The sequence below is a fragment of the Mycena indigotica genome (genome assembly GCF_014461135.1).
Source record: "Mycena indigotica strain 171206Taipei chromosome Unknown Mind.scaff0003, whole genome shotgun sequence".
Taxonomy (NCBI): domain Eukaryota; kingdom Fungi; phylum Basidiomycota; class Agaricomycetes; order Agaricales; family Mycenaceae; genus Mycena; species Mycena indigotica.
In genome coordinates this window covers 2,673,312-2,699,748 of record NW_023503002.1, presented here as the reverse complement: position 1 = coordinate 2,699,748, position 26,437 = coordinate 2,673,312, and the positions used below count along the sequence as shown (strand labels likewise).

General features: G+C 51.6%; 13 protein-coding genes across 13 annotated transcripts; 9 read left to right on the top strand and 4 right to left on the bottom strand.

Moving 5' to 3' along the window:
- Positions 1-260: 260 nt before the first annotated feature.
- Positions 261-2,757, bottom strand: MIND_00358800 (MFS general substrate transporter; the record flags this gene model as incomplete). The annotated part of the gene is made up of 16 exons (XM_037360432.1): positions 261-386; positions 445-691; positions 744-757; positions 809-880; positions 932-1,206; positions 1,262-1,435; positions 1,489-1,553; positions 1,607-1,732; positions 1,782-1,831; positions 1,880-1,890; positions 1,943-2,026; positions 2,077-2,134; positions 2,183-2,245; positions 2,294-2,356; positions 2,406-2,547; positions 2,600-2,757. The coding sequence occupies 16 exons, from the start codon at positions 2,755-2,757 to the stop codon at positions 261-263; spliced, it is 1,728 nt and encodes a 575-aa protein (XP_037223317.1).
- A 679-nt stretch (positions 2,758-3,436) lies between these two features.
- Positions 3,437-5,232, top strand: MIND_00358700 (Duf1479 domain protein; the record flags this gene model as incomplete). Its single annotated transcript, XM_037360431.1, has 8 exons — positions 3,437-3,718; positions 3,770-3,880; positions 3,925-3,988; positions 4,034-4,397; positions 4,451-4,773; positions 4,819-4,915; positions 4,971-5,024; positions 5,073-5,232. 8 exons carry the CDS (start codon positions 3,437-3,439, stop codon positions 5,230-5,232), a joined length of 1,455 nt encoding a protein of 484 aa, XP_037223316.1.
- Positions 5,233-6,381: 1,149 nt separating this feature from the next.
- MIND_00358600 (HMG box domain-containing protein) lies at positions 6,382-7,782 on the bottom strand (the record flags this gene model as incomplete). Its single annotated transcript, XM_037360430.1, has 2 exons — positions 6,382-6,840; positions 6,898-7,782. The coding sequence occupies 2 exons, from the start codon at positions 7,780-7,782 to the stop codon at positions 6,382-6,384; spliced, it is 1,344 nt and encodes a 447-aa protein (XP_037223315.1).
- A 1,890-nt stretch (positions 7,783-9,672) lies between these two features.
- On the top strand, positions 9,673-10,740 carry MIND_00358500 (uncharacterized protein; the record flags this gene model as incomplete). The annotated part of the gene is made up of 3 exons (XM_037360429.1): positions 9,673-10,128; positions 10,180-10,337; positions 10,395-10,740. 3 exons carry the CDS (start codon positions 9,673-9,675, stop codon positions 10,738-10,740), a joined length of 960 nt encoding a protein of 319 aa, XP_037223314.1.
- A 151-nt stretch (positions 10,741-10,891) lies between these two features.
- Positions 10,892-12,503, bottom strand: MIND_00358400 (Glucose-6-phosphate phosphate translocator 1; the record flags this gene model as incomplete). Its single annotated transcript, XM_037360428.1, has 2 exons — positions 10,892-11,974; positions 12,021-12,503. 2 exons carry the CDS (start codon positions 12,501-12,503, stop codon positions 10,892-10,894), a joined length of 1,566 nt encoding a protein of 521 aa, XP_037223313.1.
- Positions 12,504-12,960: 457 nt separating this feature from the next.
- Positions 12,961-13,850, top strand: MIND_00358300 (uncharacterized protein; the record flags this gene model as incomplete). Its single annotated transcript, XM_037360427.1, has 3 exons — positions 12,961-13,101; positions 13,147-13,334; positions 13,391-13,850. 3 exons carry the CDS (start codon positions 12,961-12,963, stop codon positions 13,848-13,850), a joined length of 789 nt encoding a protein of 262 aa, XP_037223312.1.
- A 1,013-nt stretch (positions 13,851-14,863) lies between these two features.
- MIND_00358200 (ER-Golgi vesicle protein transport Sft2) lies at positions 14,864-15,474 on the bottom strand (the record flags this gene model as incomplete). The annotated part of the gene is made up of 2 exons (XM_037360426.1): positions 14,864-15,205; positions 15,277-15,474. 2 exons carry the CDS (start codon positions 15,472-15,474, stop codon positions 14,864-14,866), a joined length of 540 nt encoding a protein of 179 aa, XP_037223311.1.
- Positions 15,475-15,523: 49 nt separating this feature from the next.
- MIND_00358100 (uncharacterized protein) lies at positions 15,524-17,105 on the top strand (the record flags this gene model as incomplete). Its single annotated transcript, XM_037360425.1, has 3 exons — positions 15,524-15,843; positions 15,895-16,726; positions 16,779-17,105. 3 exons carry the CDS (start codon positions 15,524-15,526, stop codon positions 17,103-17,105), a joined length of 1,479 nt encoding a protein of 492 aa, XP_037223310.1.
- Positions 17,106-17,248: 143 nt separating this feature from the next.
- MIND_00358000 (uncharacterized protein) lies at positions 17,249-18,430 on the top strand (the record flags this gene model as incomplete). Its single annotated transcript, XM_037360424.1, has 1 exon — positions 17,249-18,430. One exon carries the CDS (start codon positions 17,249-17,251, stop codon positions 18,428-18,430), a length of 1,182 nt encoding a protein of 393 aa, XP_037223309.1.
- Positions 18,431-19,142: 712 nt separating this feature from the next.
- MIND_00357900 (MFS general substrate transporter) lies at positions 19,143-21,162 on the top strand (the record flags this gene model as incomplete). The annotated part of the gene is made up of 10 exons (XM_037360423.1): positions 19,143-19,292; positions 19,339-19,464; positions 19,508-19,613; positions 19,663-19,768; positions 19,819-20,007; positions 20,058-20,182; positions 20,214-20,236; positions 20,282-20,369; positions 20,422-20,786; positions 20,836-21,162. 10 exons carry the CDS (start codon positions 19,143-19,145, stop codon positions 21,160-21,162), a joined length of 1,605 nt encoding a protein of 534 aa, XP_037223308.1.
- A 1,712-nt stretch (positions 21,163-22,874) lies between these two features.
- Positions 22,875-24,059, top strand: MIND_00357800 (Short-chain dehydrogenase/reductase family protein; the record flags this gene model as incomplete). Its single annotated transcript, XM_037360422.1, has 7 exons — positions 22,875-22,962; positions 23,017-23,185; positions 23,235-23,492; positions 23,542-23,557; positions 23,608-23,722; positions 23,770-23,909; positions 23,955-24,059. The coding sequence occupies 7 exons, from the start codon at positions 22,875-22,877 to the stop codon at positions 24,057-24,059; spliced, it is 891 nt and encodes a 296-aa protein (XP_037223307.1).
- A 240-nt stretch (positions 24,060-24,299) lies between these two features.
- Positions 24,300-25,459, top strand: MIND_00357700 (Short-chain dehydrogenase/reductase family protein; the record flags this gene model as incomplete). The annotated part of the gene is made up of 7 exons (XM_037360421.1): positions 24,300-24,517; positions 24,570-24,577; positions 24,631-24,880; positions 24,930-24,945; positions 24,997-25,111; positions 25,162-25,301; positions 25,352-25,459. The coding sequence occupies 7 exons, from the start codon at positions 24,300-24,302 to the stop codon at positions 25,457-25,459; spliced, it is 855 nt and encodes a 284-aa protein (XP_037223306.1).
- Positions 25,460-25,573: 114 nt separating this feature from the next.
- On the top strand, positions 25,574-26,341 carry MIND_00357600 (NAD(P)-bd-dom domain-containing protein; the record flags this gene model as incomplete). The annotated part of the gene is made up of 3 exons (XM_037360420.1): positions 25,574-25,797; positions 25,848-26,031; positions 26,078-26,341. 3 exons carry the CDS (start codon positions 25,574-25,576, stop codon positions 26,339-26,341), a joined length of 672 nt encoding a protein of 223 aa, XP_037223305.1.
- Between the last annotated feature and the right edge of the window lie 96 nt (positions 26,342-26,437).

Here is a 26,437-nt window from a genome sequence, read left to right as displayed (position 1 = left end):
GAGATGGTATAAGAAAGCCGGACCGCGCCGCATTGCCCATCTCCAGCTGTGGTCGATAACCAAGGCCGCCTTGTGTGGGTATACTGACGGGTTGTACTGGGAGAATTTAAACGGTTGGAGAGAATTTGTTATTAAGACGTCCGCCCTACTTTTTCAGCTGGTGGAGAGACGAGCGCTGCTGGGAGCGACTCGGAGTTTATCAAGCAGACAAGGCAGCAGATATAGCTACAAAAGAAATCTATACCAAACGGTGATCTAGTCTATTTTTCGAGGACATTCATGTCTTCGACCGGCGCAATGGTCTTTTCAGCATCAGGAGTCGCATCACCCTTCGAAGTGCGAACAAAATTCCTTTCCAAGCTGTAGTGCCGTATCATGAGCGACAGCTTAATAATAAAATAAGATGTGATGAAGTTCAAGCGTTCAAGAAAATAAAGGACCCACCAAAACAGTGACGCACGCAACCGGTGTCAAGAAGATGAAAATCGTCCTCAGCGACCGTGACAGAGCTACGGTGACCTGAAGCTTCAGGTCTGGTGGCGTAATGTCCTTGATATCTTTATAGTTTCCCTCAAGGATGCTCCTTGCCATTGCGGTTTCTGCAAAGCCAGGTATCCGTCGGAGACGGTGACTAAGTTGGGTCTGGAAGGCAACACCTCCCATGGAGATGCCTGATGTGATTCCGAGAGTTCTATAGTTCAATTGTCGGCATATAAATTCAAACAGAGAGACTGTTCTCATACCGGACCAGATAAAACTGGAGGAGGTAGAGTCAGAGATTATCTCGTAAACTTAGTACATCACGTACTGCACCAGTACAAGCAGCCATGTCTTTGAGGGGCATGGCGGCTTGCAGCGCGATCAAAGGCGGTTGGAATAGCTGGAAAAAAAAAATATTGGTCTGTGGACTAACGCGAATCGAATGGCTCACCAATCCTGTGCCCATACCCTGCAACAACGTGAACCCCATCTCATGCCCGAGAGGCGACGATTCTGAGAGCGTGATTAACAAGCCCGCCCCAACAGCCATCATTACGGTTCCCGTCCATATGAACGGCCGTGTACTCTTGGTTTTGGTCACAAGAGGGCCAACGAGGATGGTTGTAAATGAGCCGCCAAGCGCGACAGGAAACATTTTGATGCCGCTGAGGAGAGTGCTGTCTCCATCGACGCCTTGGAAAACGACGGGAAGATAGAATGTCGTGCCTTTATTATTAAGTCATCAGATTGTGGGAGGGCTAACTGCGTGGAAAGAACCTACAGATGAAACCAATCGCATGAAGATAAGTGAGGCCGAAGAGCGCTAAAGTTGTTCGTGTCTTGAATAGTCTGGGCGGAATCACAGCCATCCGCGTTGTGCGCCCTTCCACGACACCCGCAACCAACAACAAAATTAAGCCAACAACAACCAGTGCTACGGTTGAAGGTTCTCCAACTATATGAGGCTATCAGTCATCGATTCCCAACATTTGGCACAAAAACACCAACATCCATTGTCTGCGGCAATCGAGAGTCCTGCTAAAAACAGAGCAGTTCCAGACATGAGGAGGAATCTAGTTTTGCGATTATGTCCCGCTGTACCTGGTGGAATCGAAAAGGGACGCACATGCCCAAAAAGTCGAACCGCGCGAAAAACTCTCGCAAAGTCATCTTCTTGACAGGGTTCAGGTTTAAAAATAGTAGCATGATCCCGGCGATTCCTCCGGTTGGGAGATTAATCCAGAAACACCACCTGTTGAACATTGGAACATTTTCCTCAGCCGCGGAAAGTGGAAATTTACCTCCAGCTCGCCTTCTCTGTCAAGATCCCGCCTAGGATGGGGCCAAGAACCTAGAAGAGCATTCGAGATGAAGGAAAGCCAAGAATGAAACGCCGCACGTTTGCAATGCCTGGGGAACATGAACAAAAGCTAATCGGGCAGAGGGAAAAGGCTTGACGCACCCCAGCAACCACCGATCACCGCAGAATATTTACCTCTATCTCGCAGGGTGACGATATCGGAGATGGTGACTTGTACCATGATAACTACGGAACAATGTCTGCGTCATGGTTTGAGAACGAGGGCGAAATTTTACCTATACCACCCCCACCTATACCTTGGACTGCCCGACATGCGATAAGCCACGGCATTGACTGAGGCCACGAATTAATGAAGTTCGAGGTCTAGAACGGAAAACACACCTTAGCAGCACCACACAATCCCGATCCCAGAAGAAAGACGACTATTGAGGGATATAGGATAGCCTAAAATGGCATTAAAGAACTAGCGTAGACTCTTCAAGAAAGCCACACCTTTCTGCCGGTGACATCACTTAGTTTACCCCACAATGGAACAAAGGCGCCAGACGCTAGCATCTATATGCTTTCATCAGTCTCAATGATTAAGAGATCGGACACGGCACACATAGGAAACGCCAGTCCAGCTATAGTCGCTTGCAGTTCCATGAAGTTCTGCTGAAATAGTCGGGAGCGCCGTCGTTACGATGGTGTTGTCCAAACTCGAAAGAAACATAGTGATGAAGAGGCCGGCCATGACGAGCACCATACTTTGCCATCAGAGTCAGTGAACAAGCAGAGGAGAAACTGGGATAAGCGCACTTGTTGTGCGGGAGGCTTATTGCTTCCTCTACATCTCTAAAGCCTGCACCGTGTGCTCGTGGAGTGGCTTTCCCTTCGCTAACGGTCAATTGTTGTTCTTGGGGTGTGGATTTGAGGTCAGAAATGGAGGGGGACGCGCTGGGGGCGGAAGTAGACATTTACGCCAGGCACGGGGAGAAGTGGGAAGAAGAGAAATGCTGGGAGAACTAGCCGCGGCGGATTGCATCGCTGAGTAAACGTTTAAGAGGGATTATCGGCACTTCGGCTCCAATGGCCACAAAGATTTCTCATCGTGTTTGATTGTATGATAGTCAGTCGGACCGAAGAGAGAAAGGCGTGTGATTGAGGTTGAGGGAGATGGTTTTAGACATTTTTTCTGAGGTGGATTGAGACAGAAAAAGTTGTGGTCACATTTGTGACATGATACGAAACCCACATCCTCCGAGATCCATGGTGAAGCTCAAGCGCTCGAATTCTCCCCTGTTGAAGCATACGAAGACGACGCGTAGCGCGAAAGAGTAGGAGGAACACAACAGACATCATCAATATCATCAACACCAACTCATGCCGAATGAGCCGTCATCTTTCTCCCACTATACCTACTTACCTCGCCGAAAACAAGGATGTTTCGCAGATGTCTGAAGCACGAGTTGCCGCATATCGCAACTTCAACGGTTCCAAGTCAGCTTTGAATTGCAAGAATGCTTCGAACTGTAGCCAACGAAGCGTGTCCGTCATTCGGCCGACAGTCTATAGTCTGCTGACCTTCGACGTGCCAACACCGAGGCCAGCTATATACATAGGCCAGCATGGTCATTGTGCTCAGACTCAACCACCATGCTCAATGTTGTTTTTCCAGCCCGCCATTCATTGACCCGTGGGGTAACAACCATGGCTGCTATGGCGTCAAGTGGCCGCTCTCAGAAGGGAGAAGGTGACATTTCTGCCGTATTTGCCTCGCTGCGTCCCGACGACGCTGTTCATGCATTTCCACCGCGGTTTGCTGATCTCAAACGAGCCATCTGGGAGAAGAGCACAGGAAGCCTTGAGCAGAGTTGGAAGGAGGTTCTGGGAGAACTTGAACTGGAGACGAAACACATCAGAGAAAGTGGCGAACAAGTGAACACCAATCGCATGTCGAGCTTTACCTGCTCACATTATATTCTGCAGATGATTCCGCAAATCTCAATAGACGCCATTCATCGAGGACTGAGCGCGGAAGAGTCGATCAAGATTCGAGAAGCTGGATGTGTTGTAGTGAAAGGTGCTGTCTCCCAAAAGGTGTGTCATATTGCGTGTGTTGTTATTAGCCTTACCTGTCAAAGATAGCACTTGAATGGAAGCTCGCTATCCAGCAGTATGCTGCCGTGAACGCGGACAAAGTCAAAGGTTCGTTCGTTATACTGCAGACATTCTCTTACTCAAACTACTCAGGTTTTCCCGCCGACAAGATTCAAGTCTACGAGCTTTACAACACTGTCAGTCAAATGCAAGCGCGTACCCACCCCAATATTCTTGCTACTCAACGAGCTTTACTTTCCCTTTGGCACACTTCCTCTGACGACATCCGTCTTGACGCACCCATCTCATACTTTGACCGCCTTCGCATCCGGTTTCCGGGAGACATGAAATTCGCGTTGGGTCCCCATGCGGACGCTGGCTCCATTGAGCGCTGGGAGGACCTCGAATATCGCAAATGTTTTAGCAAAATTCTTGACGGCGGTAGTTCATGGAGGAATTACGATCCGTACTTTGCAACGCCAAGAGTCAACGCCAAGCAGGACCTATATCATGCGCCGTAAGAACTTTGGTGGTCTTTGACTGTCTTCGTTAACGCTCTCTCAAATCAAGAAATCAATGCTCAATTTTCCGGCCGTGGCAAGGCTGGACATCAATGTCTAATACTGGACCAGGACAGGGCACCCTTCAACTTCTCCCTTCCCTTCGTCTTGCAACAGCGTATTGGATTCTGCGACCTTTCTTCCGCCCACGTGATCCGACTTCGCCCTCGCTCAAGTTCGAGAATTGGAATGTGCCAGATGTCGATAACCCGAACTTTGTGGGTGCAGGCATGGGAACGGGACTGGAGCTCAACAACATAACACATCCTCATCTCAAGTTGGCCGAAACCATGGTCAGTGTACCAATGGTGGAGCCCGGCGACCAAGTCTATTGTGAGTTGTGCCACGGAGGAGTACCCAGAGTTAATCCCATCACAGGGCATTGTGATATGATTCATGCGGTTGAAGCTCGTCATGGAGGGGTACAAGATTCTTCCGTGTTGTACATTCCCGCCGTTCCTCTCACTGCCGACAAGTTTTGTGTTCCATTCGTTGTAAATGCCTCGGGCCTGATTTTGTCTATTGTCCAGTGCTCATTACCTTCGCGACCAGCGCAACAACTTCTTGGCCGGTCTCCCTGCTCCGTAAGCCCTCTCTTTCCCTACCGCACACATTTAAAATGACTCCTGGAGTGATTTTCCTGGCGGCTCTGGTGAATCGGACTTTGTCGGAAGAGCAACCGAAGGAGATGTTCATCCCCAAGCCGAGAGTCAGCAGGCAATGGGGTTCCGGCCGTTCGTTGGGAACGGCCAGCTACTGCGCGAGGCAAATGCGATTTTAGGATACTCTTGAAATTTGCTTTTACTCTCCCATCATGATGATCATGACCGTGAGTCAGCAACCCATCTTCCAGTTGAATATTGCGACGGACGTGAAGCAATTGCAATGCCTCGATAACGACTGGAGCCATCACTACAACCTTATTTTACCGGCCCGACTTCCTTCAAGCAGGGTATGACGAGTCAAGGACTCAAGGTACTATGTCCTCGGAATCTACTTGAAACGACTTCGCATCATCTCAAATATCCTGCTGTGTAGTACCCTCTGCCCTGTTTTTATCACGTCTCCACACTCAAGGCATCATATTCTTCAGCCGCCATCCAGAAGCGTTTGAACTTACTTCTGTCCTATTTATCCTATCTTTCAGAGGTAAATTTCAACTCTCTGTTAGCGGACCTCAAACTGAATGTGAAGGATGACATGGAATTCAAGTCGATTCAAAGAGCGGTTCACGTTCGGGTCAGCCCCGAACCCCGGTTACTAACAGCGCCAACCCCTCGCGTCAACCGCGTTTCCGCTCTTGTGGCTTTGCGGCACGATACCGTAATCCACACGAACCTGCTGATCTAGGCTGCAAACCTAAAACGTAAGCAATATATTCGGGCTTTCCCGGACTAATTGACCGATGCCCAGCAGTTGTTTTCCTGGGTTCCTTTGTTGACGATGGACGTCGGAGTACGGGCGGTCTAGGGTCAGCGTAGATTGTGCTGCAATGCTTCGCATCGCAGAGAGGGGAAGTATATTTTTTTTGGCTGGTTGCACCTATTCTACCCTCCTCTTTGTGGTTTCCGAGGAAATTGCTCTGAGCGACCACCCCAGCCCTCGATTGGGTTTGCACTCCGTTTCACTAGCCCAACCCTATCCGCGGGTGCCGCGCTCTGCCCATCGATTTTCGGCTCCACGCTTGTTCCCGACGTCGCAGCGCGTGCGCCATCAAATGCAAAGAAGCGAAAATATATGCGTGGTAGTACAGGAAGCTTAAGTAAGTCCCAAGTTGTGTATAAGTGAGCTATAGACTAACAAATAAAATAAAGGGGGAATAAATAGTGTACAGTATGTATAACGGTATGTCGAGGATATAACAGACACTACCAACGTTTTTTCGGCGCCAACGAAGACGAACGACCAAAAACCAGGAGGGAACTGGGTAGCCAGGGTATTTTAAGGGCTCGTGGGCGACTCCAAGTCGAGCCCGCTGAGCGAGAAATAGGTAGCGAAGGCGGCGTCGTCTTGCTCCTTCGCTGCCCGAGCCAGCTCCTCTTGCTGCTGTTGCAAAATGGCGGTGACCGTGAGCTCACCGCCAACTCCCGGATCGCTCATACTACGTGCAAATATGGGGGGCATTGGCACGTAGTGGCCCGTTGAGTCGAGCGGCCATTGGCTGTTGTACGTTTCTGGCAGCCATGATGGAGTGTCGAGACGAAGGGGAAGGGGAGCGATGTGGGTGCCAGTGGGAGCTGAGGTAATGGGAGATGGAGCGGGTGTCTGCGCGGCTTCCAACTCGCCGTTCCAGTTGGCTAGCGATGATGATGATGATGAGGAGGAGGAGACTTGGATGTGCATCGGGGAAAAGAGTGATGCAGGGTCGATGGTGAGGTTATTCGCGAGTCGGGGAGTATACTGGGGATAAGGTAAGCGTCAACGCAAGAAAAAAAAGGCGAAGGACAAAAAACGAACCTGAACAGCATCGGTCTCGTAAGAGGGAGGAATTCCAAGACTAGCGAGGTCGGCCTCTGTGACTGACCGCGAGCGACGCTTGCTTTGGAGCATTGTCGGGCGGAGCTCCCATTGCCGTTCGTTGCGGGCGGTGCTTTCAACGACACTGGCTGGCCAGCCAGCTGCCGTCAAGTAGTCGTGCTCATTGAGGGTCACGGGGACAGAGGAAGAACGACGTCGATCGCCCTTTGTCTCCTCATCGATCGTGACAATTGTTGGCTGGGGCTCGTGAGGGAGTCGCAGGTTGAGGTGAAAGTCCGACTCGGGGGAAGACGGTGGTGCACTGCTTTCTGAGGAGGACTCCTCGTCACTAGAGATGAAGCTCGAAGCCCTTGTCCGCCGACGTTTTTGTGGAGGTGGACTCGTAATTGTCACAGAAGGAGTCAGCACAGAGGGACGACGGGTCACACGCGAGCCACGTCGGCGGGGGCGATATTGGTAGTTGGGATACCGCCTAGCGTGTTCTTCCTTTTCGATTTCGGCTAGACGGTTGTAGTGGGCGCGGTCGCGCTCAGAAAGCTTATTCCACGCGTCAGCGGCTTTGCCAGATACAGTCCGGCCAGAGGACTTGTTCTGGATGCGTCGCTGTTTACTGGTCTCTGGACTATGGTGCAGTCGCGCAAACTCGGTGCGAAATATGATAAAAGCATTGCGCGGTCGGGGAGTATGCTCTTGGGAGTGGTTATCGTCAGGCGACGAGAAGAAGCCCATGGAGGTCGGGAGAGTGGCTGGAGAGCCTTGGGCACGAACTTGAAAGGTGAATTGGCCGGTTGATGAAGCGTCAACTTGAACATCGTCGCCATCGGCATTGGCGGGAGCCCAACCGAATAGTCTGGAGGGGGGCATTGGGAGAATGTCATGAACACGAGCAAAGAAACCCTCATAAATACCCAGTTAAACCCTTGGATGCCTCGGAGTCGTTGAACGCGAGATCTCGATATACCTTTCTGGATTCGATCAGGCGATCGAGCAATGTCACACTTTTTTTGGTGCTAACACGTCGATTATAAAGATGGCGTACGCACAGCCGAATGCTCGATTTTGCACATAATTGTTTTGCTCACCAAAGAAGGCGAGAAAAATTGGACCCACAGAACACTGGCATTACGAGCTGATAGGGTTTTAGAGTAAGTAGGGTAAAGGTCCCACGTCGAAACTCCTCTTGGCAGTTCCTGCCTGATCGCTATTGAGTCGTTACGGGACTTGACGCCGCGCAACCGCATTGGGCAGTGTATGGTGAACAGGAGAGTCATTGCCACTAGCACCTCGCGCAGTTCGCGATGAAAGAGACGGGCGGAAATACGACCGCCATTGCATGATTCCTTTTTTGATGCAAATGATTCCGCGAAATTTGAAATTCGGGAAGATGGTTGCCGAGGGGAGAAAGTGATCGCCGAAGGGACCGGCAACACCTTGCGATCATTCTTGACAGTGAATGTGCCTGTTGCCTATGTTGAGGGCGCAGATTGACAGCTTCGGGCTCACTCGTCAGCTGTCTGGTCACACCAAGGTAGATCGTTTCACTCGCATTGTTGTGCCGAGTGTGGCGGCTCGGCGGCAAACCCCTCCAGTTCCAACCTCCGCTTATTGGAAATTCACTCTGCATGGTGGCGGAAGCAAACGAGCGACAGTGGACAGTTGGAAATCTTCGAGGAAGAACCCGTGGCGATGCGATAAAAGGCTTTCACCGTTCCGTGTTATATGGATCGCGCGTTGTGTTGTGCAGAGGGGAGGCGAGACTGAAACCAGTCGCGTCGGAGTTCGGATATTCACGGCTACATTCAGGCTCTGACCCAGTCGGCCTCGGTCTGTTCTGATGGCGTGGAGATTGGCTGACCAAATGAATGCAACGACGGAAAGGAGGTAAAGCGGTACTGGTGAATAAGTTGCATTCTGTTCGTTTTCTATCCTCAGTAGAGTCTTTCGAGCAAGCTCCGAATGCGAATGGGTATTGCGAAAGTGGAGACACTGGACGCGTTGAGGCTTCCATTTCGAGAAGAAATGTTGTCGCTGTTTACAGCGCATGGTGACCCTTGATTTGAGGGGGGGCATGACCAAGGCGCATATCCGCCCGCCACCGCCGCCGCGGAGTCCTCGTACCCGCCTGTGGTCGCAAAATTTGGTCATTGGTCTTTTGTCGATGGTTGATGATGGACAAGTTAAGGTTGCATCAATCAATCAATCAGCAGAATGTTCGTGGGAACTTCTAGTGCCCGACGCAACGCCGATGGTGGATTTATTTCTGACATCCGATGAATGCGCTACCAAAGTTGAGATAGGAGAATCCGAGGCGAGAGAGTGCTTAGAGAGCTGTCTGAGGTCGTCCTAAATAAAAAGTAACGAAGCAGAGGCAAGGGACGAAGAAGAGAGAGGCTAGAGCTCACGAGCTATAGATTCGGCTTATCAGTTAAGATTTCGGCGTCTTGCTTGCACAGCATCTGATATCACATGAGCAGCCGAAGCTCCGTGATAAAGTGTCGATATCACGCGCCGTCATAAGCAAAGCTGAGCGTAGACTTACTGAGTTACTTTAGAAGGTCATCTGAACTTCTGGGCCAAAACTAGTTGGACCTGAGAAGCTCCACGCCAAAGCCCAGATCTGAAAAGCCAGACGCCGCCGTCGCTCGATAAGAGGCAGAGAAGCAGAATGCCGTAGCGGCTTACATAAAATCACATGCCAAGGTGCGATATAAGAGCCAGCTTTTCAGCAGCACGTTTGCTTCTTACCTTGACACCATGACGACCTCCACCGTTCCAATGCCCTCTTCGTCAAACAGCGAGAAGTCCCAAGCGCCAGAGCTTACCATTATCAACCGTGTCGCGTCGATCCCCATCGTGGCCTACACTGTTCAGCAGGTCAGCGCAACCCTCGCCAACAATCGCTATACCTCGTCACCGTATTCGGCTGCCAAAGACCTTTCTGCCTCTGCTTACAATTACGCTGCTCCCCTCCATGTTCGTCTTGGCCCATGGCTTGTCTCGGCCGACAACTACGCCAACAAGGCTGTCGATGCAGTCGAAACGCGTTATCCCTACCCATTCCAGGCCAAACCAGAGGAGGTCTCAAGCTACGTTCGTGAGCGCAGTGCCAGCGTGACGAAGATGGTCGGAGAAACCCGCGAGAACGCCAACAAGGCCATCGAGACACGCATTACGACCCCCGCCAAAGAGGCCGCCTATGGAATTGACCAAGTGCGATCTGGCCATATCTTTTCCTTCATAAACCTCACATTTCATTGGCAGCGTCTCACTCCCCTTGTCGACTATATCGAGAAAACCGCCGTCACTCGTCTCCATACCTCCGCACCCACCGACACGCAGTACCAGGTTCAGCGTGTTTACGAACTCTCGAAGAATGTCACTGGCCAGCTGTACGACTATAGTCACCAAACTGTCCTTGTGTCAGTCACTTTTTTTTTCTCTTATCGCAAGTCATGGCCGACTTACGATATAACCAGACAACGGGCTTCCCAGACTGCCGACTCAATTACGGAATTGGCCCAGATTGCTGGCGCCCGTGTTGACGCCCTCTCGAACCGTCTCATCACCGAACTCAGATCGATCCAAACCTCGCTCGTTGCGACTGGAGCCTCAGTCCAATCCTCTGCTGGTGCCGCATCGCAAGAGCTTAACAGCACGATCGTGACTCTCCGTGACATTCTTTCGACACCCAATATGCCGTTGAACGAGAAGGTGAACCGCGTCGGGCAGGAGGTACAATGGCGTGTTCGGCCTCTTCTGGATCGTCTGTTGGCTTTGGCACCCCGTCGACAGGAAGCAGCAAACGGGGACGCCTCTCATTAGCATTATAGTTTTGTCACTCTCTTCTCTCTGTTTCTCTTCTTTTTTTTGTGGCCGCGATAGAGTAGAAACGCGTCAGTGTAGTAACTTGAGGCCTTAATAAACGAGTGTTCAAGTTATAAATTATAGTCTGCGCTGTCTAAGCCAACTGCTTCTATGTAGTGTAGGAGATAGATACGGCGAAGATGATAAAAAAAAACTGATGTCCTATGCTGCAGCCATAACAGGCAATCCATGATGGGAGTGGGCGTGCAATGGGGGTGATCTTGGGCGGGGAGGCGAGTCCAAAGAGGGTGGAGGGGAAGGATAAGAGTCGATTGGAGAGCCTGGCGCTGGCGGTGTAACACGAATCGTCAACGGTGGGGCATGCTGTTGGTGAAGATGATGGTGAAGGTTGTGCGACGGCGCTCTTGGTCGGCCATATAATACTCCCCCCCGCATTCGGTCCCGTGCCTGTAGACTCTGCACTGCTCTCCATCACCATCGGCGGTGGCGGTGACGGGGCCATCATTCTGGCATCCTCCTTCGTGACAGGCAACGCCAGGTCCCGCGCAGCCTCTACTCGACGCATTTGCTTTTCTCCACGCTCGACATCGCCCTTGGCGTTATTGTACATCCAGAGCCCAGTAAACGTCATCAGAATGCCGATTCCCTGGACAAGGTGGATGGGCTGCGCAAACCAGACAATGGCGATGCAGATAACAGCGACGCGTTTGATGAGCGACGCGATTGAGTAGGTCACAGGGGAGGTGGAGGCGAGGATGACAAATGCGATGATGTTTTGCGCAAAGTGGACAGTGCCGTTCATGAAGAAGTAGTAGGTCACAGAGTGTGCGGGCGGGGGATTGGAAGCTTGGGCAATGGACTCAGCCAGTGTCGGCGCGGCGAGGAGACGTGGGAGGTCATAGTATAACCAGATAGGGATCATGAGGACGAAGGCCATGCTGGAAGAGTAGAGTAGCAGGTTGAGCTTGTCGAGTTTGTGCGACGAAGTTTGCTGGGACATCCCATTCGGAGTGGAGGGCATAATTTTTTTGAAGAAGATGTTGGAGCTCACAAAGACGAGTGCAGAGCCAAAGGCACAGAGAATACCGATGACATTCGAGGCGGACAGGTCGAATGAGCAGGCGAGCATCACACCAATGGTGAGCGGGAGAAGGGAGACGTAGGTTTTGCTAGAGTAGCTTACACCAAACAGCAGCGCATATGCCGCAACGGTGAAGAGAGGAGACAGAGCCTGAGCTTCGTTTAGGAAGAGTAAAACAAGAGGACATGACGCATACCTTAATCGTATGAACCGTGCTAACCGGTATCCGCGCAATAGCCAAGCTGGAGAAGATGTGGCCAACGACCTGAAACATGCCCATAGGGACCGTGCTCCTCAGAATCGCCTGGGTTGGATGGCGTATTCTTGAGAATTGAACAAGCGGTGACATGAACAGCAGACAATACGCCGCCACGAAGCCGAATTGGACGAATGTGAGGGTGACGGGGTACTTGAATTGCATGAGGATCGCCTTGCCGGTATTTGACGACAAGGCGGAGGATGTGTACCACAGGCTACAGAGCAGCACGAACTTCAAGCTCGATGCTGGCACTGACGACGACGAAGACATCGGGTGGGGCCGTGGAGACCAGTAGCGCGAGTAGCGCGATAATGTCTTTCGCAACCGGTTGGAGAGGTCATTGAAGGATGGTTTTTCATCGTCGTTCCATGGTACGGATTGGATAGGTATGCGCGAGTGAGGCTGGTAGGGTCTCGACATCGTAGGACTAGGAATAAATAGACATTCAAAGGCAAGATTCCGTGGTTGGGATGGGGTGAAAGCAGTACAGTCACGCTGTGACAGGCGCTGAAATCTCGCTCTTGACCAATTCAAAACCAATTCACAAGAAGAACTACGACTGCTGCTACTTGGATTCAACTCTCGAGTCCGTTTTATCTCAGCTCCTGAGCTACCCACGCCGTCGACAAGGATAGAAAGGAAGGCCGTTGTTTCTGGCTCGGATACAGCCATGTTTAGCTCGGTCTTCATTATATGAAATCCAGTGCTATGCAAGCCACCACCTTTTGACTAAGGATAGAAAGGAAGCAAGTTTACGACCATGGGACTGCTCTGGCTCTGGTAAACGCAGATTGACGCTGGGATAAGGCGCACACGAGGCGAAACTGCAGGCGTATAAGTATACTTGGACTCCTACCGGTTTTCTCCAGTAATTGTCATGGCCTACTCTGCCCCCGGCCCAGCCTATTGCCTTCCTTCATCTCCTGATGTCTATGAGGCGTCCATTGAATTCCTACCAAGCATGAGAGCCGTCGACTACTTCCTTCCCAAGTACTATCTCGAAAGCATCATATTCAAAGTCGGCATTGTATCCTCTCGCAAACCCACTTATTCATTCTGCTAGGTCGAAGATCGTCTGTTCAAAGTCCCGCGATACCACTTCGAACACAATTCGGACATCTTCTCGACGACACTGTCGCTGCCCTCTGTTAACGACAACGATGCTGAGGGAAACAGTGATTCCAACCCATTTGTGCTCGAGGGCATCGAGTCTCTCGACTTTCAGCGTCTATTGAAAGTCCTCTACCCGCTGTGGGTGTCCCAAACCAGTACTTAATATAATCTATCATCTTTACATAATACCGCAGCGACATCCCTCAACTACTTGCTTATCCGAAAGACGACTGGATCTCAGTGCTCAAGTTGTCAACGATGTGGTTCTTCATTGCTGCACGTGATCTCGCGATCACCCGACTCGACACCCACAACCTCTCGCCAGTCGAGCGAATCGTTTTGGCGCGGCAATACGACGTCTCCAAGTGGCTGCGCTCAGCGTACACCGAACTCTGCACGCGCGAGGAAGGCATCACTCTTGCTGATGCCGAGACGATCGGGTATCGCACGACCGTCCAAATGTACCAAGTACGCGAGGCGGCCATCAAACGGCACGAGTCTGGACATGGCCGGTATTACCATAACGGGACGCACTCCAACCACAATCAGAATACGGGGAGCCGTTTCTCGAGTGCAGATGTCGAGGGCACATTTGGCACAGAGTTCAGGCAGGCGGATGCTGCGAGTGCAGTCTATACCAAGACTCGTCGGTAAAAAACAATGCTATCTTCATTCTGAGCCAGTGCCAGTGGCCATTCTCGATTCCGAATTCTTCTATTCGGCTTGGTCCTTGCTCGTGATCGTCTGCGCCATTTAAATGTCGATTAAGGATGGAAACCCGGGGTATAAGACGACCGTGGAGATATATCAAGTGCGTGAGGCGGGACAGGGGCGCTACTACCATAACGGGGCACGGACGAGTCGTTTTGCCAATGCGGAATGCCGTGTTCAGGCAGGAGTTCAAGCAGGCAGATGCGGCGAGCATGGTGCACTAAGTAGCAAATATAGCAGATAGCGCTTGGCGCCCTTTGGCGCTACTCCCGAAAGTCACGACGGCGAATGCTTTCCGTCCACATGGAGACTTCTCCACCCAATTAGTAATGCTGCTACCCTCGCTGTTCTCGCCTCGGTTGCTGGCTTTGCTGCAGCCGCCGACAACCGTCTGCTCTACGCGATTCCGCGCGCGCGGAGACACCCCGTCAGCTTCGCTGTTGTTTGCGTACATCAGTGCTTGCAATTGCCATTTACGGATTTCCAGATTCGGCAATGCATGCGCGAAATTTGCCCCTGCCATCGACCTTGGGCTCGGCTTTTCACGCTTCCAGGTCCAGCCTGGCGACTTCCAGGTAGTGGGTGGTGTTATCACTACGTTCACGGAGGAGGTCGCTGCCCTCGTCGGCCGCTCTAGGCTGTCCTGACTACTTATGGACTTTGACTGAGTACATTACGATCTTGTTAGTCATCTACGGACAATTGCTTAATCCCTCGATAAGTCGATTGTGGGTCCACAGCATCCCCACGAGCCGCGCTGCGCGTCTAAACCTGCCGTGGTCATCGTCTGGCACAAGTGGCACGTGCCCGTAACTGTGACCGATACCATGCTGTCCCCACGCAGTCCTGACCGCCTCTGCGTACCGCGCCTCCAACACCCTGTCCGATGGCCGCGGGGTAGCATCTCCGGCCCGGAGCGCGGCGTCCGCCGGCCCGACGGGCTCAAACGGGTCTTGTCAATGCTCGACCAGCCAATGTAGGTGATACCGCGCGTCGGCAGGGAAGCGCATTTCTGGCGGCAGGCTCCGGGGCGGGGCGGGCCGGACATCCGTGCTATCGAGTATGGCATTGGGTGTCTTGATCACGCCGAATTTACTGGCGTTGAGCAGGGCACGGATGGACGGGCTGACGGAGAGCGTGTTGGCGGCTGTTGGGTCGGTGGTCTTGTTTGGCGCGAGGAAGGCAATGTCAGGGAGTTGTGTGCTGGAAAAGACACATCGGCCGTCACGCGAGGTTAGTTGAGCGCGAAGGGTGGAGAGAGTAGGTGTTGGGGATTTTATAGAGGGAGACAAGGCCAACTGATCATATAAGGTAAGTAAGCATTGGACACGAAAAAAAAATACCCACGATTGTAAAAGTAACGATACACCTTCTCCTCTTCCAATACCCCGTCATCCGCCACAACCTCCCCACCCAGCTGAATCACACCGAGGGCGCCAGCGACGCAGTACCCAACATAGCGCAAGTACTTCACTGGCCAGAAACACACGTTGTGGATGACAGCCACGGGAATGACGAGTTGCACGGCATCGACAACGAGCAGAACATGGGCGCTCGGCGGGACCATCCTATAAAGCTGACTCATCCGTGCCCCTAACTTGTTACTCCCGGCTACCATGTCGTTTGAGCGTCTCGCCCCAGAACTGGTGGACGACATCCTTGCCCATGCGAGCAAGTCGATGCCCCCCAAGCGTGTCAAGGCCCTCAGGACCGTCTGTCACGCATTTGAGGCTGCACTGGCACCCCGATTCTTCGCGGCGCTGACTGTTGTGTTGGGGGGCAGCCAGCGGGACATGCTCGAGGCGGTGGCACGTGGCCAGACAGGCTGGACAAAACATACGAGAACGCTGAAAGTCGTAGTAAAGAGGAGCAAGGCCAATATGGTCCCGCTAGTAACCCGTGTTCTAAACGCGCTGCCAGAAATCGGCACTGCAAGGTGTGTGTGTTTTTTGTTCTTTATATTTTTTTACAAAAAAACTTTTCGCAGCCTTACATTCAACACACTTTCCATTCCACGCCCCGCGCTCTCCGTCATCTTCACCCACCTCGCTCGCTCGCTAACCACCCTGCACATAACCTTCAAAGACCTCGCTGACAATGGCATCAACTGGCACGCCTTCACTTGCGGGCCCGCCTGGCCGCGCCTCCCCTTGCTGCACACCCTCCGGCTCTCCTTCGACGACCCGCAGCAGTGGGAGTACGCAGGCAGCGACATCTGTGACGCGCTCCTCCGGGCCGACTCAACACGTGACCTGACCACGCTGCACGTGTACGCGCCACACCCCGATCCCGACGGCTTCCCTGGCCCACCTGTGCAGCTCTCCGCCGTCTACGACGCCCTCGGCACGCCGCGGCTAAAACACGTGACGCTACCGCCGGGCATGCTCGATGCAGTGTCGCTGCGCGACCTGACCCACCTCGCGGTGACCGGGAAGGGCGAGCTGGACCCCGCGGTGTGGACAGCGCTGGCCGATGCCCGTGCACGGATCACGGAGCTGCGTCTGCCGGTGATCGGCACCGGACTTGGGGAGTATCTGGAGACGTACAGCGGCCTGGAGGTGCTTGTGGTAGACCTGGATTACTACGAGGAGACAGCAACACTTGACATGCGATTACTCACAGCGCTGACCAATCACGCAGCGACGATGCGGGTATTGGCGGTCAGGGCCCAGTATGGTGGGTGTTGGTCGTTTGGTCCACAGATGGCAGGCGAAGTGAGCAAGTTGGTCAATCTGAGGGTTCTGGTGGCAAGTGTGGACATCGACCGTGTGCCCTGGGCGGAAGGTATGGCGCCGGCTCAGGTCGTCGACAACGCTGTTGTGAGCATTTCCTTTTTTGTTCTCTTCTAATAATAAATAATTCAAAAAACAGGAACACTTTGCTACGACGATGGCCCACCTCCCACACCTCAATCACGCTGCACTGCTCCAGACACTCGGGCCCGGTCTTCACGGGGGACGCGACTCAGGCGCGATCATGTGCCACGAGCAGCACGCCCGCCGCGCGATCGAAGACGCGTTTGACGCCCTTCCTTTGTCAGCAGCGGTGCCCGGCCGCGTCGGCCCGGTTGTGTTTGCTGCCCGTGCGCTTTATCACCACACGCCTGTAGATGGAGGGATGGCGAAATGGGAGGTATTGCAGCAGATTACACGGGGGAAGTTTGCGAAAGAGGCTGTTCCTGCATTTGCGAGAATTTAGTTAGGATTATATCTTATCTGATGTCATCAATCTGTGCCGTATTGATTGCGCAGCCATGGCCCGACACACCATCAGCGCAGTTGACACCTCTCAGCCAAAAGGCGGCGCCTAATAATGAGTCGACTCACTCTTTCTCCCTACTTATGATCCTCCCCGACGACAAGTTGGATGGCATTCCACTCGATGCACCGCCTGCATATGAAGCCAGCACTTCTTCCAGCGCGCCATCGGACACTAAACGACCTTCTCCAGTAGTCACGACTACAAGCAACAGCAACAGCTCTGCCTACCCACCGTTGAAAAGCGCCCCTCCCAGCTCGGCATCGTGGTTTGGATTTGCGTCACCAGCGTCACGGCAGGTGCGGTCGACGGTGTTGGGGCTGGTGCGTGACCTCGTAAAGCAGGCAGACGAGGGAGAGGCTTCGGCGGTGGTCACAAGCAGTATACTGAAAAGCTGCTCTGATGCGTGTTCCGCCAACGGTCTGAGCATCGGCGCCCTGCTACAAGAACCCAGTGTTGAAGGCCACACTCCGCTCTACTGGGCTATCATCAAGCGCCCACCCGAAAACCCGTCTTCCTCTCCAACCACCGACCTCCTGACCACCCTCTTGTCTCTCTCCACACCCTTAACGCCCGCCACGATCGCGGAAATCCGCCTGGCGTGTCTGCTGACGTCAGACCAGGCGCTCTTTCAGCGGCTGCGCTCGTCACCTGACTTCTCCCCGCTCTCCCCGACCGACCAGCTCATCCTCGACGCATCCATCCCGCCTGATGCGATCACCGTGGAGAATGTGCCCCACGACGAGTTCGCCTTTGCGGTAGACGTGGCCATTGTCCGCTTCCAGACACGCATGCGCGTGGGAAAACACATCGAGCTCGACTTTATTGCGCGTGGGCGCATGTGGCGGCTGGCGTTTCACGTGAGCGAGCGACGGCGGGCAGGGCAGCCCCCACCGGGCACGTGGTTTATCAGTCTGGGCCTGCTGGAGGGCAGTCCCCCAACATGGATCGACTCGAGGTTATTGGTACCCGCCCCGATTGACGCTCTATTAACGCCACCGAGTCAGGGCTTTGGATCGGGTTTCTTCGGCCCGGGAAAGCCCCGTCCTCGGCCGACACTCTCCGTGCGCTTAAAGGCGCCAGAGCAGCTATACTCGACAGGCAGACATCGACGGAGCGAAATTGTCGTGGTTTTGGATGATGGCGATAGCGGGCTTGGCACACTACAATATGCGGGGTGTCCGTATATCCAGCCAGACGAGAGCTTGCAGCTCAGGCTAGAGGCACGGCTGGCGAGGCCAGAGGCGGATTGTGTTATTTGCTAAATACCTTAATGTTGTAACTGTAGTCCTTGAACCTCCTTGAACGAGGCACTGTACTAGTAACGTGAAATGCTGTGAAATGTCACTCGTGACCGTGTTGTGTCTTTTTGACCGCTTCCTCCAATTGGATCGACAAGCGGCAATGGGCATGGTCCGCCTCCTTGACACTCACAAATAGGATGATGTTTTCATCCTCATCGGCATCCTGTTCACACACAGCATTTGGCAGTGGTCGAAGTAGGCCATCTCGATGGACCATGCAGAACTCAGGTTGGCGGCGATACTTGGCCGATATGGCCATGGACACGATTCGTGATCACCAAATCTTCAAAACCATCCTTGCGCGGACGGCGTTCTTATGGCAGTGGACATTTCTGGAACCGCATACTTGATGAACAGGACCGGCCTTGCATTCGCACCCACATTTTTGGTCTACGCATTTGAGAAGACGCGGCGATATCAGCTTACAGTAACTTGGAAAACACTGTCGCTGGTGACTGGTCGAGGTTCTCCCGTAGAAAGATGTTGGCAATCCTACGAATAACCGGCGCCCGAGCAACCCGAGCCTGCCTTGGACATTCATTCGCCGTTGGGTTGTTTCCCTTCCGAGCCAGCTTCGATGTTGTTCCGTGATCATGATGCAACTCTGTGTTGTAGAAAGTGGCAGAAATAAACTGGGAGTGCAAATTCAATTCCTCTTCAAGGCAGACTCCCCATGGCCGCTCCGCCCAACAGCTTGCTTCATAGCTCTGAACCAGATGAGAAACTCGAGTCACTCGATTCGGAACCCGCTACTCGAGACTGGCGGTTCTGGTGCATAATCTTCTCCCTCGCGATATGCATGTTGCTCACGGCCATCGAATTCGTATGTCGACCACCCTCGTCCCCGTAACTCAACTTTTATCGTCCAGACTGCAGTCGGAACAGCACTTCCTGTTATCGTTCAGGATTTGAAGGCGGACCATTTCGTCTGGGTTGGCTCGGCTTATACGTTGGGATGTACTGCGTTGATCCCATTCTGTGGTGGGCTCGCCCATGTGTGTTTAACTGATTGCTTTCTTTCGACTGACGAACTTGAAGATCTTTGGGCGACGTGCCATCATGCTGGCGGCCATTACTCTTTTCTGCATTGGGAGTGCGTTGTGTGGCGCCGCGCGCAACATGAATGTCCTCATTGCTGGTCGGAGTACGGTTTCCTTGTGTCTATACCAAGACTTGGGCCTGACCGTTTTCAGCCATTCAAGGGCTTGGTGGTGGCGCGATTACTGCTCTCAATCAGATTATTCTCGCAGACCTCGTTCCTTTGCAGGAGCGCGGGTCCTTTAACGGTGTTATGGCGCTGTTTGTGATATTTTCTTGCGCCATAAGTATTCACTCTAATATGGTACCAGTGCTTGGGGCATTGGTGGAGGGTCTGGGCCAGTCATCGGAGGGTCGCTGGCGCAGCGTGGTCAATGGCGCTGGCTGTTCTATTTGAACTTGCCCATCTGTGGAGTCGCCGCTATTCTGGTTACGGTCTTCCTAAAGCTCAAAATTCCCAATATACCCCTTACAGAAAAAGTGAAACGTCTGGACTGTTTGTTCGTCTTTTCTCGTTATATTCTTCCTGTCAGATCCTGAGCTTCATTAGTGGCAACTTGCTCGTCGTGGCTTCGACTACTTCCGTTGTGATTGCTCTTACATGGGCGGGAATCCAATTTGCTTGGACATCTGCTAAGGTCCTTGTCCCACTGACTCTGGGATTACTCGGGATGGGTGCTTTCTGGTGCTTTCTTGATCTACGAAGCTTTCGTCCCGAAATATCCAATCGTGCGGCAAAACCATTTTTCTTGTTCTTACTGAATTCTTTGCAAGGTACCTATATCACTCATCTCAACGCGCACGGCATTTAGCGGTTATGCCCAGAATTTCCTGAACGGCATCGTTCTTTCGACGCTCTCATGTGACAACAGTTTTCATTCCAGTGCTTTCAAGTTGTCTAATCTTTTGTGAAGATTGGCTTTCTGTTTACTTCCAAGCTTGCCGAGACGCTGGGCCAACTGCGGCGGGTGTCGATGGCTTCGGTCTCTCTTACACCATTAGCCCGTCGTGCCTACTCTCTGGTCTTGTTGTTCAAAAAACTCTACGGTATCGCCAGCCTTTGTGGGTTGGATGGATGTTAATGACCATCGGCTGCGCGTTGTTGGCAACCCTTGACGAAAACTCGGGTCGTTCATTGTGTTACGGCTTCCAGGCCCTCATCGGGGTCGGATTGGGAATCATCTATGTCGTGACCTACTTCCCTGTTTTGGCGCCGATCCCAGTGTCGCAGAGTGGCCCCGCTCTTGCATTTTTCACCTTCCTTCGTAACTTAGCCTTGGTGAGATTTACACTCAACGCATCAGATCTTAGCTGAGTCTTTCTTCAAGATCTGGGGTGTCACGATCGGCGGAACGGTTTTGCAGAATCAACTCACCAGTCGCCTTCCAGCCGACTTTCTAGCCAAGTTTCCTGGCGGCACGCAGATTGCTTTTGAGGTCATACCCACCATTCGTCAACTTCCGCAACCTCTCAAGGCCGAAGTGCGCCATGCATTCGCTAAATCGTTGCAGGTGTTATGGAACGTCCTCGCTGGAATCAGCGGACTCGGCCTGGTGGTGAGCTTGAGCATGAAACATCTCCCGTTGCACACCTCGGTTGATACGGAGTGGGGTCGCAAGCAGCAGGAAGGGGCAAAAGATTTATCTGCCAGCTAATTGTGCGAATAAGTAGTCGGACTGAGACATAAAACTTGTGTGGTTGGGAAACCGACTAGAAGAAAGGAACACTTTCTTTGGGAGGATAGACGGCGTCTGAGTCAAAAGCTATCTGTGACGACACCAACAGTCACATCATTGACGTTTGTCTTCGTCTCCATCGGTCTCCTCCATCCACTGAAGTGAATCGTCTCGACAATGGCCCGAGCTTTCTATCACGACTCCAATCGTCACACAAGCGGCAGTAATCAGGCTGCCTCCCACACTTAGAGGATGAATACCACCGCCTATGATTCAAGGTAGGGCCGACGAGCGGCGTAGCACAAACTGATTGAAAGTAAATAAAAAGTGTTCTTTCTTTCATCATTGTAGTAGCAATTGAGTCCAAGATAGCAAATGTGGGTGTTTCCAGATTCTACATTAATATTATCCTCACAAGAGCTTAAGCTTGATTTTTAACTCAGAGTAATATTTCTTCAAAGTATTGAATCACACCAGGGCTTCTGCTAAAGATTGTTCCCAAAGTAGAACATAATTCTAATGTTTAACAGCTCTAATTGATCATCAAGAAAAGAACACTTAATCTGGTCAAGGAGAAATCAAGTTCTGAAAAAAAGAAAGAAAGTGTATTCACTGCTTTGGTCCCTACAAGGAAACATGTGGTTTCTGTACCTACGTACATGCCCCCCCCCAACCATATACACTACAGATAAGTGCAGATGGCAATTGTTGCAAATACTGATGTGCATGACACCAGCATCTCCTGGAGCAACCTATACCCAGGACTGAGGAAATTTCTTGAAGTTATTTGGACTCCAGCGGAGTCCGGCCCAGGAGGATTTGGAACACCATAGTCTATTTAAAACATCAGAGAGGATCTGATACATTACACCCTCTGCTTGCCTTGCGCACTGTCAAGGGTTGCATGAGCAGCATCTAGTTTATAGCTGTCTTCTGTATCAGGACATAAAATCCAGAATATTTGTTAATAATAGATGCATCTCACTTAAGCCTCAATATTTTTCAAAAGAAATATTATTACCTGGATTTTTCTCTTAATATATATATATAATAGCCATTTTTTCACTTATCTCTGATATATTAGGTACATTTTTGCTGCTGGACCTTGCAGATTTGGTCTTATATTTTGTGGCACATTTGCCGTATTTATTTGCTACAGATTATGGTTATAAAATGGTCTGTTGATATTAGCTTTGACTTATATCCTATCTGAGAACTTGAAATGTGATCCCATTACTTGCAAATCAAGTCTACTTTCTTTTAAGTTTTATTTTCCATCTGTTCAAGTTATTAAACATGTAAATTGTTATTGTCCCTGGTATGAACTGTATGAGTTGTGCCAAGTACTAGGATTATTTACATTTGTTACCAATAAAATAATATGTCTTGAACATGCATATATGACTTTTGGTTTACCATACTCTGGGAATACCGTCCAAAATATTTTCTAGGCAAGCTGTTTTCTTTTGTAAGTATTTTGGGATTTTAAAGCAAGAGTCTCTTTGACGTGAGAGCGTGACAGCGGCATGAGTGATGCGGTGGTCGTCACAAATCAGGGCACTTTCGGTTTGGTCACTCCCGGTCGGTATAAGCAAAACTGATAAATCAGTTTGTGAACCAGATGCTAGCCAGCAAATAATCTTCGTTCCTACCACCACCCACACCCTCTCCTTTCCTTTCCTCACCATAAAATGTCGGCCTATAGGAAGTCTGTCCTCATCACCGGCTGCTCTGCAGGTGGCATTGGTCACGCACTTGCCATCGAGTACAACCGCTACGGTGTGTATCTTTGGCTGCTTGTGCAGTCGATAAATGTCTTACGCGTCGTTGTAGGCTACCGTGTGTTTGCTACTGCGCGAAAGCTCGACTCGATGAGCGAGCTTGCTGGCCTTGGGGTAGAGACGTCTGAGCTGGACGTGACCGACTCCAATGCAATCCAGGAGCTGCGTCAGGCCATCTCGGTTAAAACCGGCGGGAAGCTCGATATTCTCGTGAACAATGCGTGCGTTTTATTCGACTCAATGATTCTTGTGGTGTAATTTTGTTTTCAGCGGCCAAGGCTACGACCAAGCTATTTCGGACGCCTCGGTTGCGCGGACTCGCGAAATTATCGAAGTCAACCTCGTTGCGCCGATGGTCATGCTCAAAGAATTCGTCCACCTGCTCATTGCCTCAGGCGACGGCCGTGTTGCTCAAATAGGCAGCATTACGGGCATCATGCCGATCCCGTTTAATGCGGCTTACAGCGCAAGCAAGGCTGGCATCCACTCATTTTCTAACTCGGCACGAATTGAGTTGGCCCCGTTCAAGTGCGTGACATTCGTTTGTCTCCGAGTATGGTGCTAATGGTGCTCGCAGCGTCAAGGTTATTAACGTGAGTCTACTACGAGTCTTCTTTTTGGCTGTCTGTTGACACTATACTAGATTTTGACTGGTGTTATTGATAGCAAGATTTGGCGCGAGGGTAGCCTTCCCGCAGACTCGCTGTATAAGCCTATGGAGGACCTCTACCAGCAACATCGCATCAACATCCCTAGCCGTATGTACTTTGATCTCTTATTAGGTTGGACTTAATCGGTTTGATAGAGGGCACCACACCAACGGAAGAATACGCACGTGCTGTTGTTCGGGAGACTACCAAAACAACCCCCAGCCCATGGGTCTGGATTGGCAAGAACACGATGATGGTGTGGCTTATGGATACCTTCCTCCCAAGAACGGCTTGGGTGAGTCGACCTAATTCTTCCTCGCTATGTTGCTCATGTGAACAGGATTACCTCCTCAACCACGCATTCGGCATCAACGAGTTCGTCGCTCGTCTGGCAAAGCGCAAAACGCAGACTGTGGAGGTAACCGAGACGGTCGCTGCACAATAGAGCGGAATAACTTGAAGTTTGTTTATAGAGTATGTAGTTGTTTCTGTCTTTGCTTCACAAACCGTGCTTCGAGGTATTACTTGTGAGAAATGTTTACGTGATCCGTGTAGATCCTTCAATGGTCTTGGTCGGTCAAGCTCCCCTCTCTCACAAACATGCCTGCAGAACGCAAGTCTGTCCTGATCACAGGGTGCTCGGCTGGCGGCATTGGTCACGCGCTCGCCATCGAGTACAACCGCTATGGTCCAGTTTTTTCTGCCTGGATTGACTTGGAACCGACAACTCCCAGGCTACCGTGTGTTTGCAACAGCGAGGAGGCTGGAGTCTATGGAGGAGCTAGCCGCACTCGGAATAGAGACGTCTGAGCTGGACGTGACGAATCTGGAGGCAATCCAGCAACTCAGACAGGACATCTCGCTGAAAACGGGTGGAAAGCTGGACGTTCTAGTCAATAATGCGTGCGTTTACATTTCTCCCATATTTCTGGTACTTAGGGATGTTCTCCTCCAGTGGCCAAGGTCCATAAACACTACCCGCAGTCGTTCCTCTTCGTTGAAGGGCTGTTTTGTAGGTTACGACCAAGCTATTACCGATGCCTCCCCAGAACGGATTCGCGAAATCATTGACGTCAACCTCACCGCGCCGATGGTGATGCTCACCGAATTTTCTCACCTGCTCATCGCGTCAGGCGACGGCCGAGTTGCCCAGATTGGGAGCATTACGGGGATCATGCCCAGCCCGTTCAGCGCAGCGTACAATGCGAGCAAGGCCGGAATTCACGCCTTTTCGAATTCGGCACGCATAGAGCTGGCGCCCTTCAAGTTCTTTGGTTTTTTACTGGATGAAAAGCCGAGGCTAATTTCGTTCCAGTGTCAAGGTTATCAACGTGGGTCGGGATTACTTGTGGTTGGGCGGCTTTCACTGACCTCGTATATAGGTGCTGACTGGCGTAATTGAGAGCAATATTTGGCGCAAAGGCAGCCTCCCCGACGACTCGCTGTACAAACCCATGGAGGATCTCTACCAAGAACATCGCATCAACATTCCCAGAGGTCTGTCTTTTTTGTCACTAAGGATGTTTTGACCATGAATGATTCAACAGAGACCATGACCCCCACAGAAGTATATGCACGTGCCGTCGTCCGCGAAACCCATAAAACAAAGCCCAGCTCGTGGATCTGGATCGGAAAGCATACTACCTTGGTATGGCTCGTCGACACCTTCCGCCCAAGATTTGCGTGGGTGAGTTGTCTTTCCCCTTCCTAACGTATAAATAGTGATGTGCATCAAAGGACTATCTAATCAACCATATGTTCGGATTCAATGAGTTTGTTGCGCGGCTCACAAGCCGCAAGGCCCAGAAGGACAAACCCACCGCAGCGACGATGACCGCAGAGTAGCGCAGACCCAAGTTATTTTTATTTCATTTTGACAAAACGCGGTCATGTCATCGGATTATCACCCGAAAGCTGAATGTGTTCTTTCCCCCTCATTCCTTGCTTTCCACCACCGCCATGTCCCTCAAAATCGTTTTAACAGGTGCTACGGGCTTCGTTGGCGGGGAGGTTCTGGCCCAATGCCTGCGCAATCCTGCCATTTCCTCCATTGTTGTGCTCAGTCGACGACCACTCCCCATCACCACACACGACCCAAAGGTTAAAGAATTCATCATGAAGGATTTCACTGTCTACACAGAGGAGGTGAAACGCGAGTTCAAAGAAGCAGATGCATGTATCTGGTGCGTCTTATCCTTTCGCTAAACGGTAAGGAAACTTTAAGAATTACCAGGGCTCTCGGTGCACGTGCTGCTGTTCCAGAAGTTGAAATCGACTACCCTCTGGCTCTGGGGGACACGATCCTTTCTGTTCGGTCGAGCACAAAACCATTCCGCTATGTCTATTGCAGTGGAATGTTCTCGGAGCGAGATCAGACCAAACCGTTGTGGAAGTCGCAGACTGTTCGGCGCGTCAAGGTTTGTTGCCATTGTTGCGCTTGCACTTCACCAAAAGCTTGAGCAGGGCCGAGCTGAGTCCAGCATGCTAGACTTCTCTCAGTTGCGTGGAAAAGCAGTGTGGGAAACGTACATTGTGAAGCCAGCGATGATCATCCGACCTGCTGGAGGCACGCTCAAAAAGCTTATTTCGAACGCAGTCTTTGGCACTGTCCGTGTGGACGAGCTTGCTGCCGCCATGATAGAACTCGTGACCAGAGGCGCGCAGAAAGACACGTTCGAGAATGCAGAGATCGTCCAGCTGGGGAAGGAAATGTTGGCAATGGATTAATGAATGCATCAGATTAGTTGACATGACATCATTTGATGAAATCATAGACGTGTCACGGGACCGCGTTTCTTTTGGCTTCCTTCCACCAAGAATCCG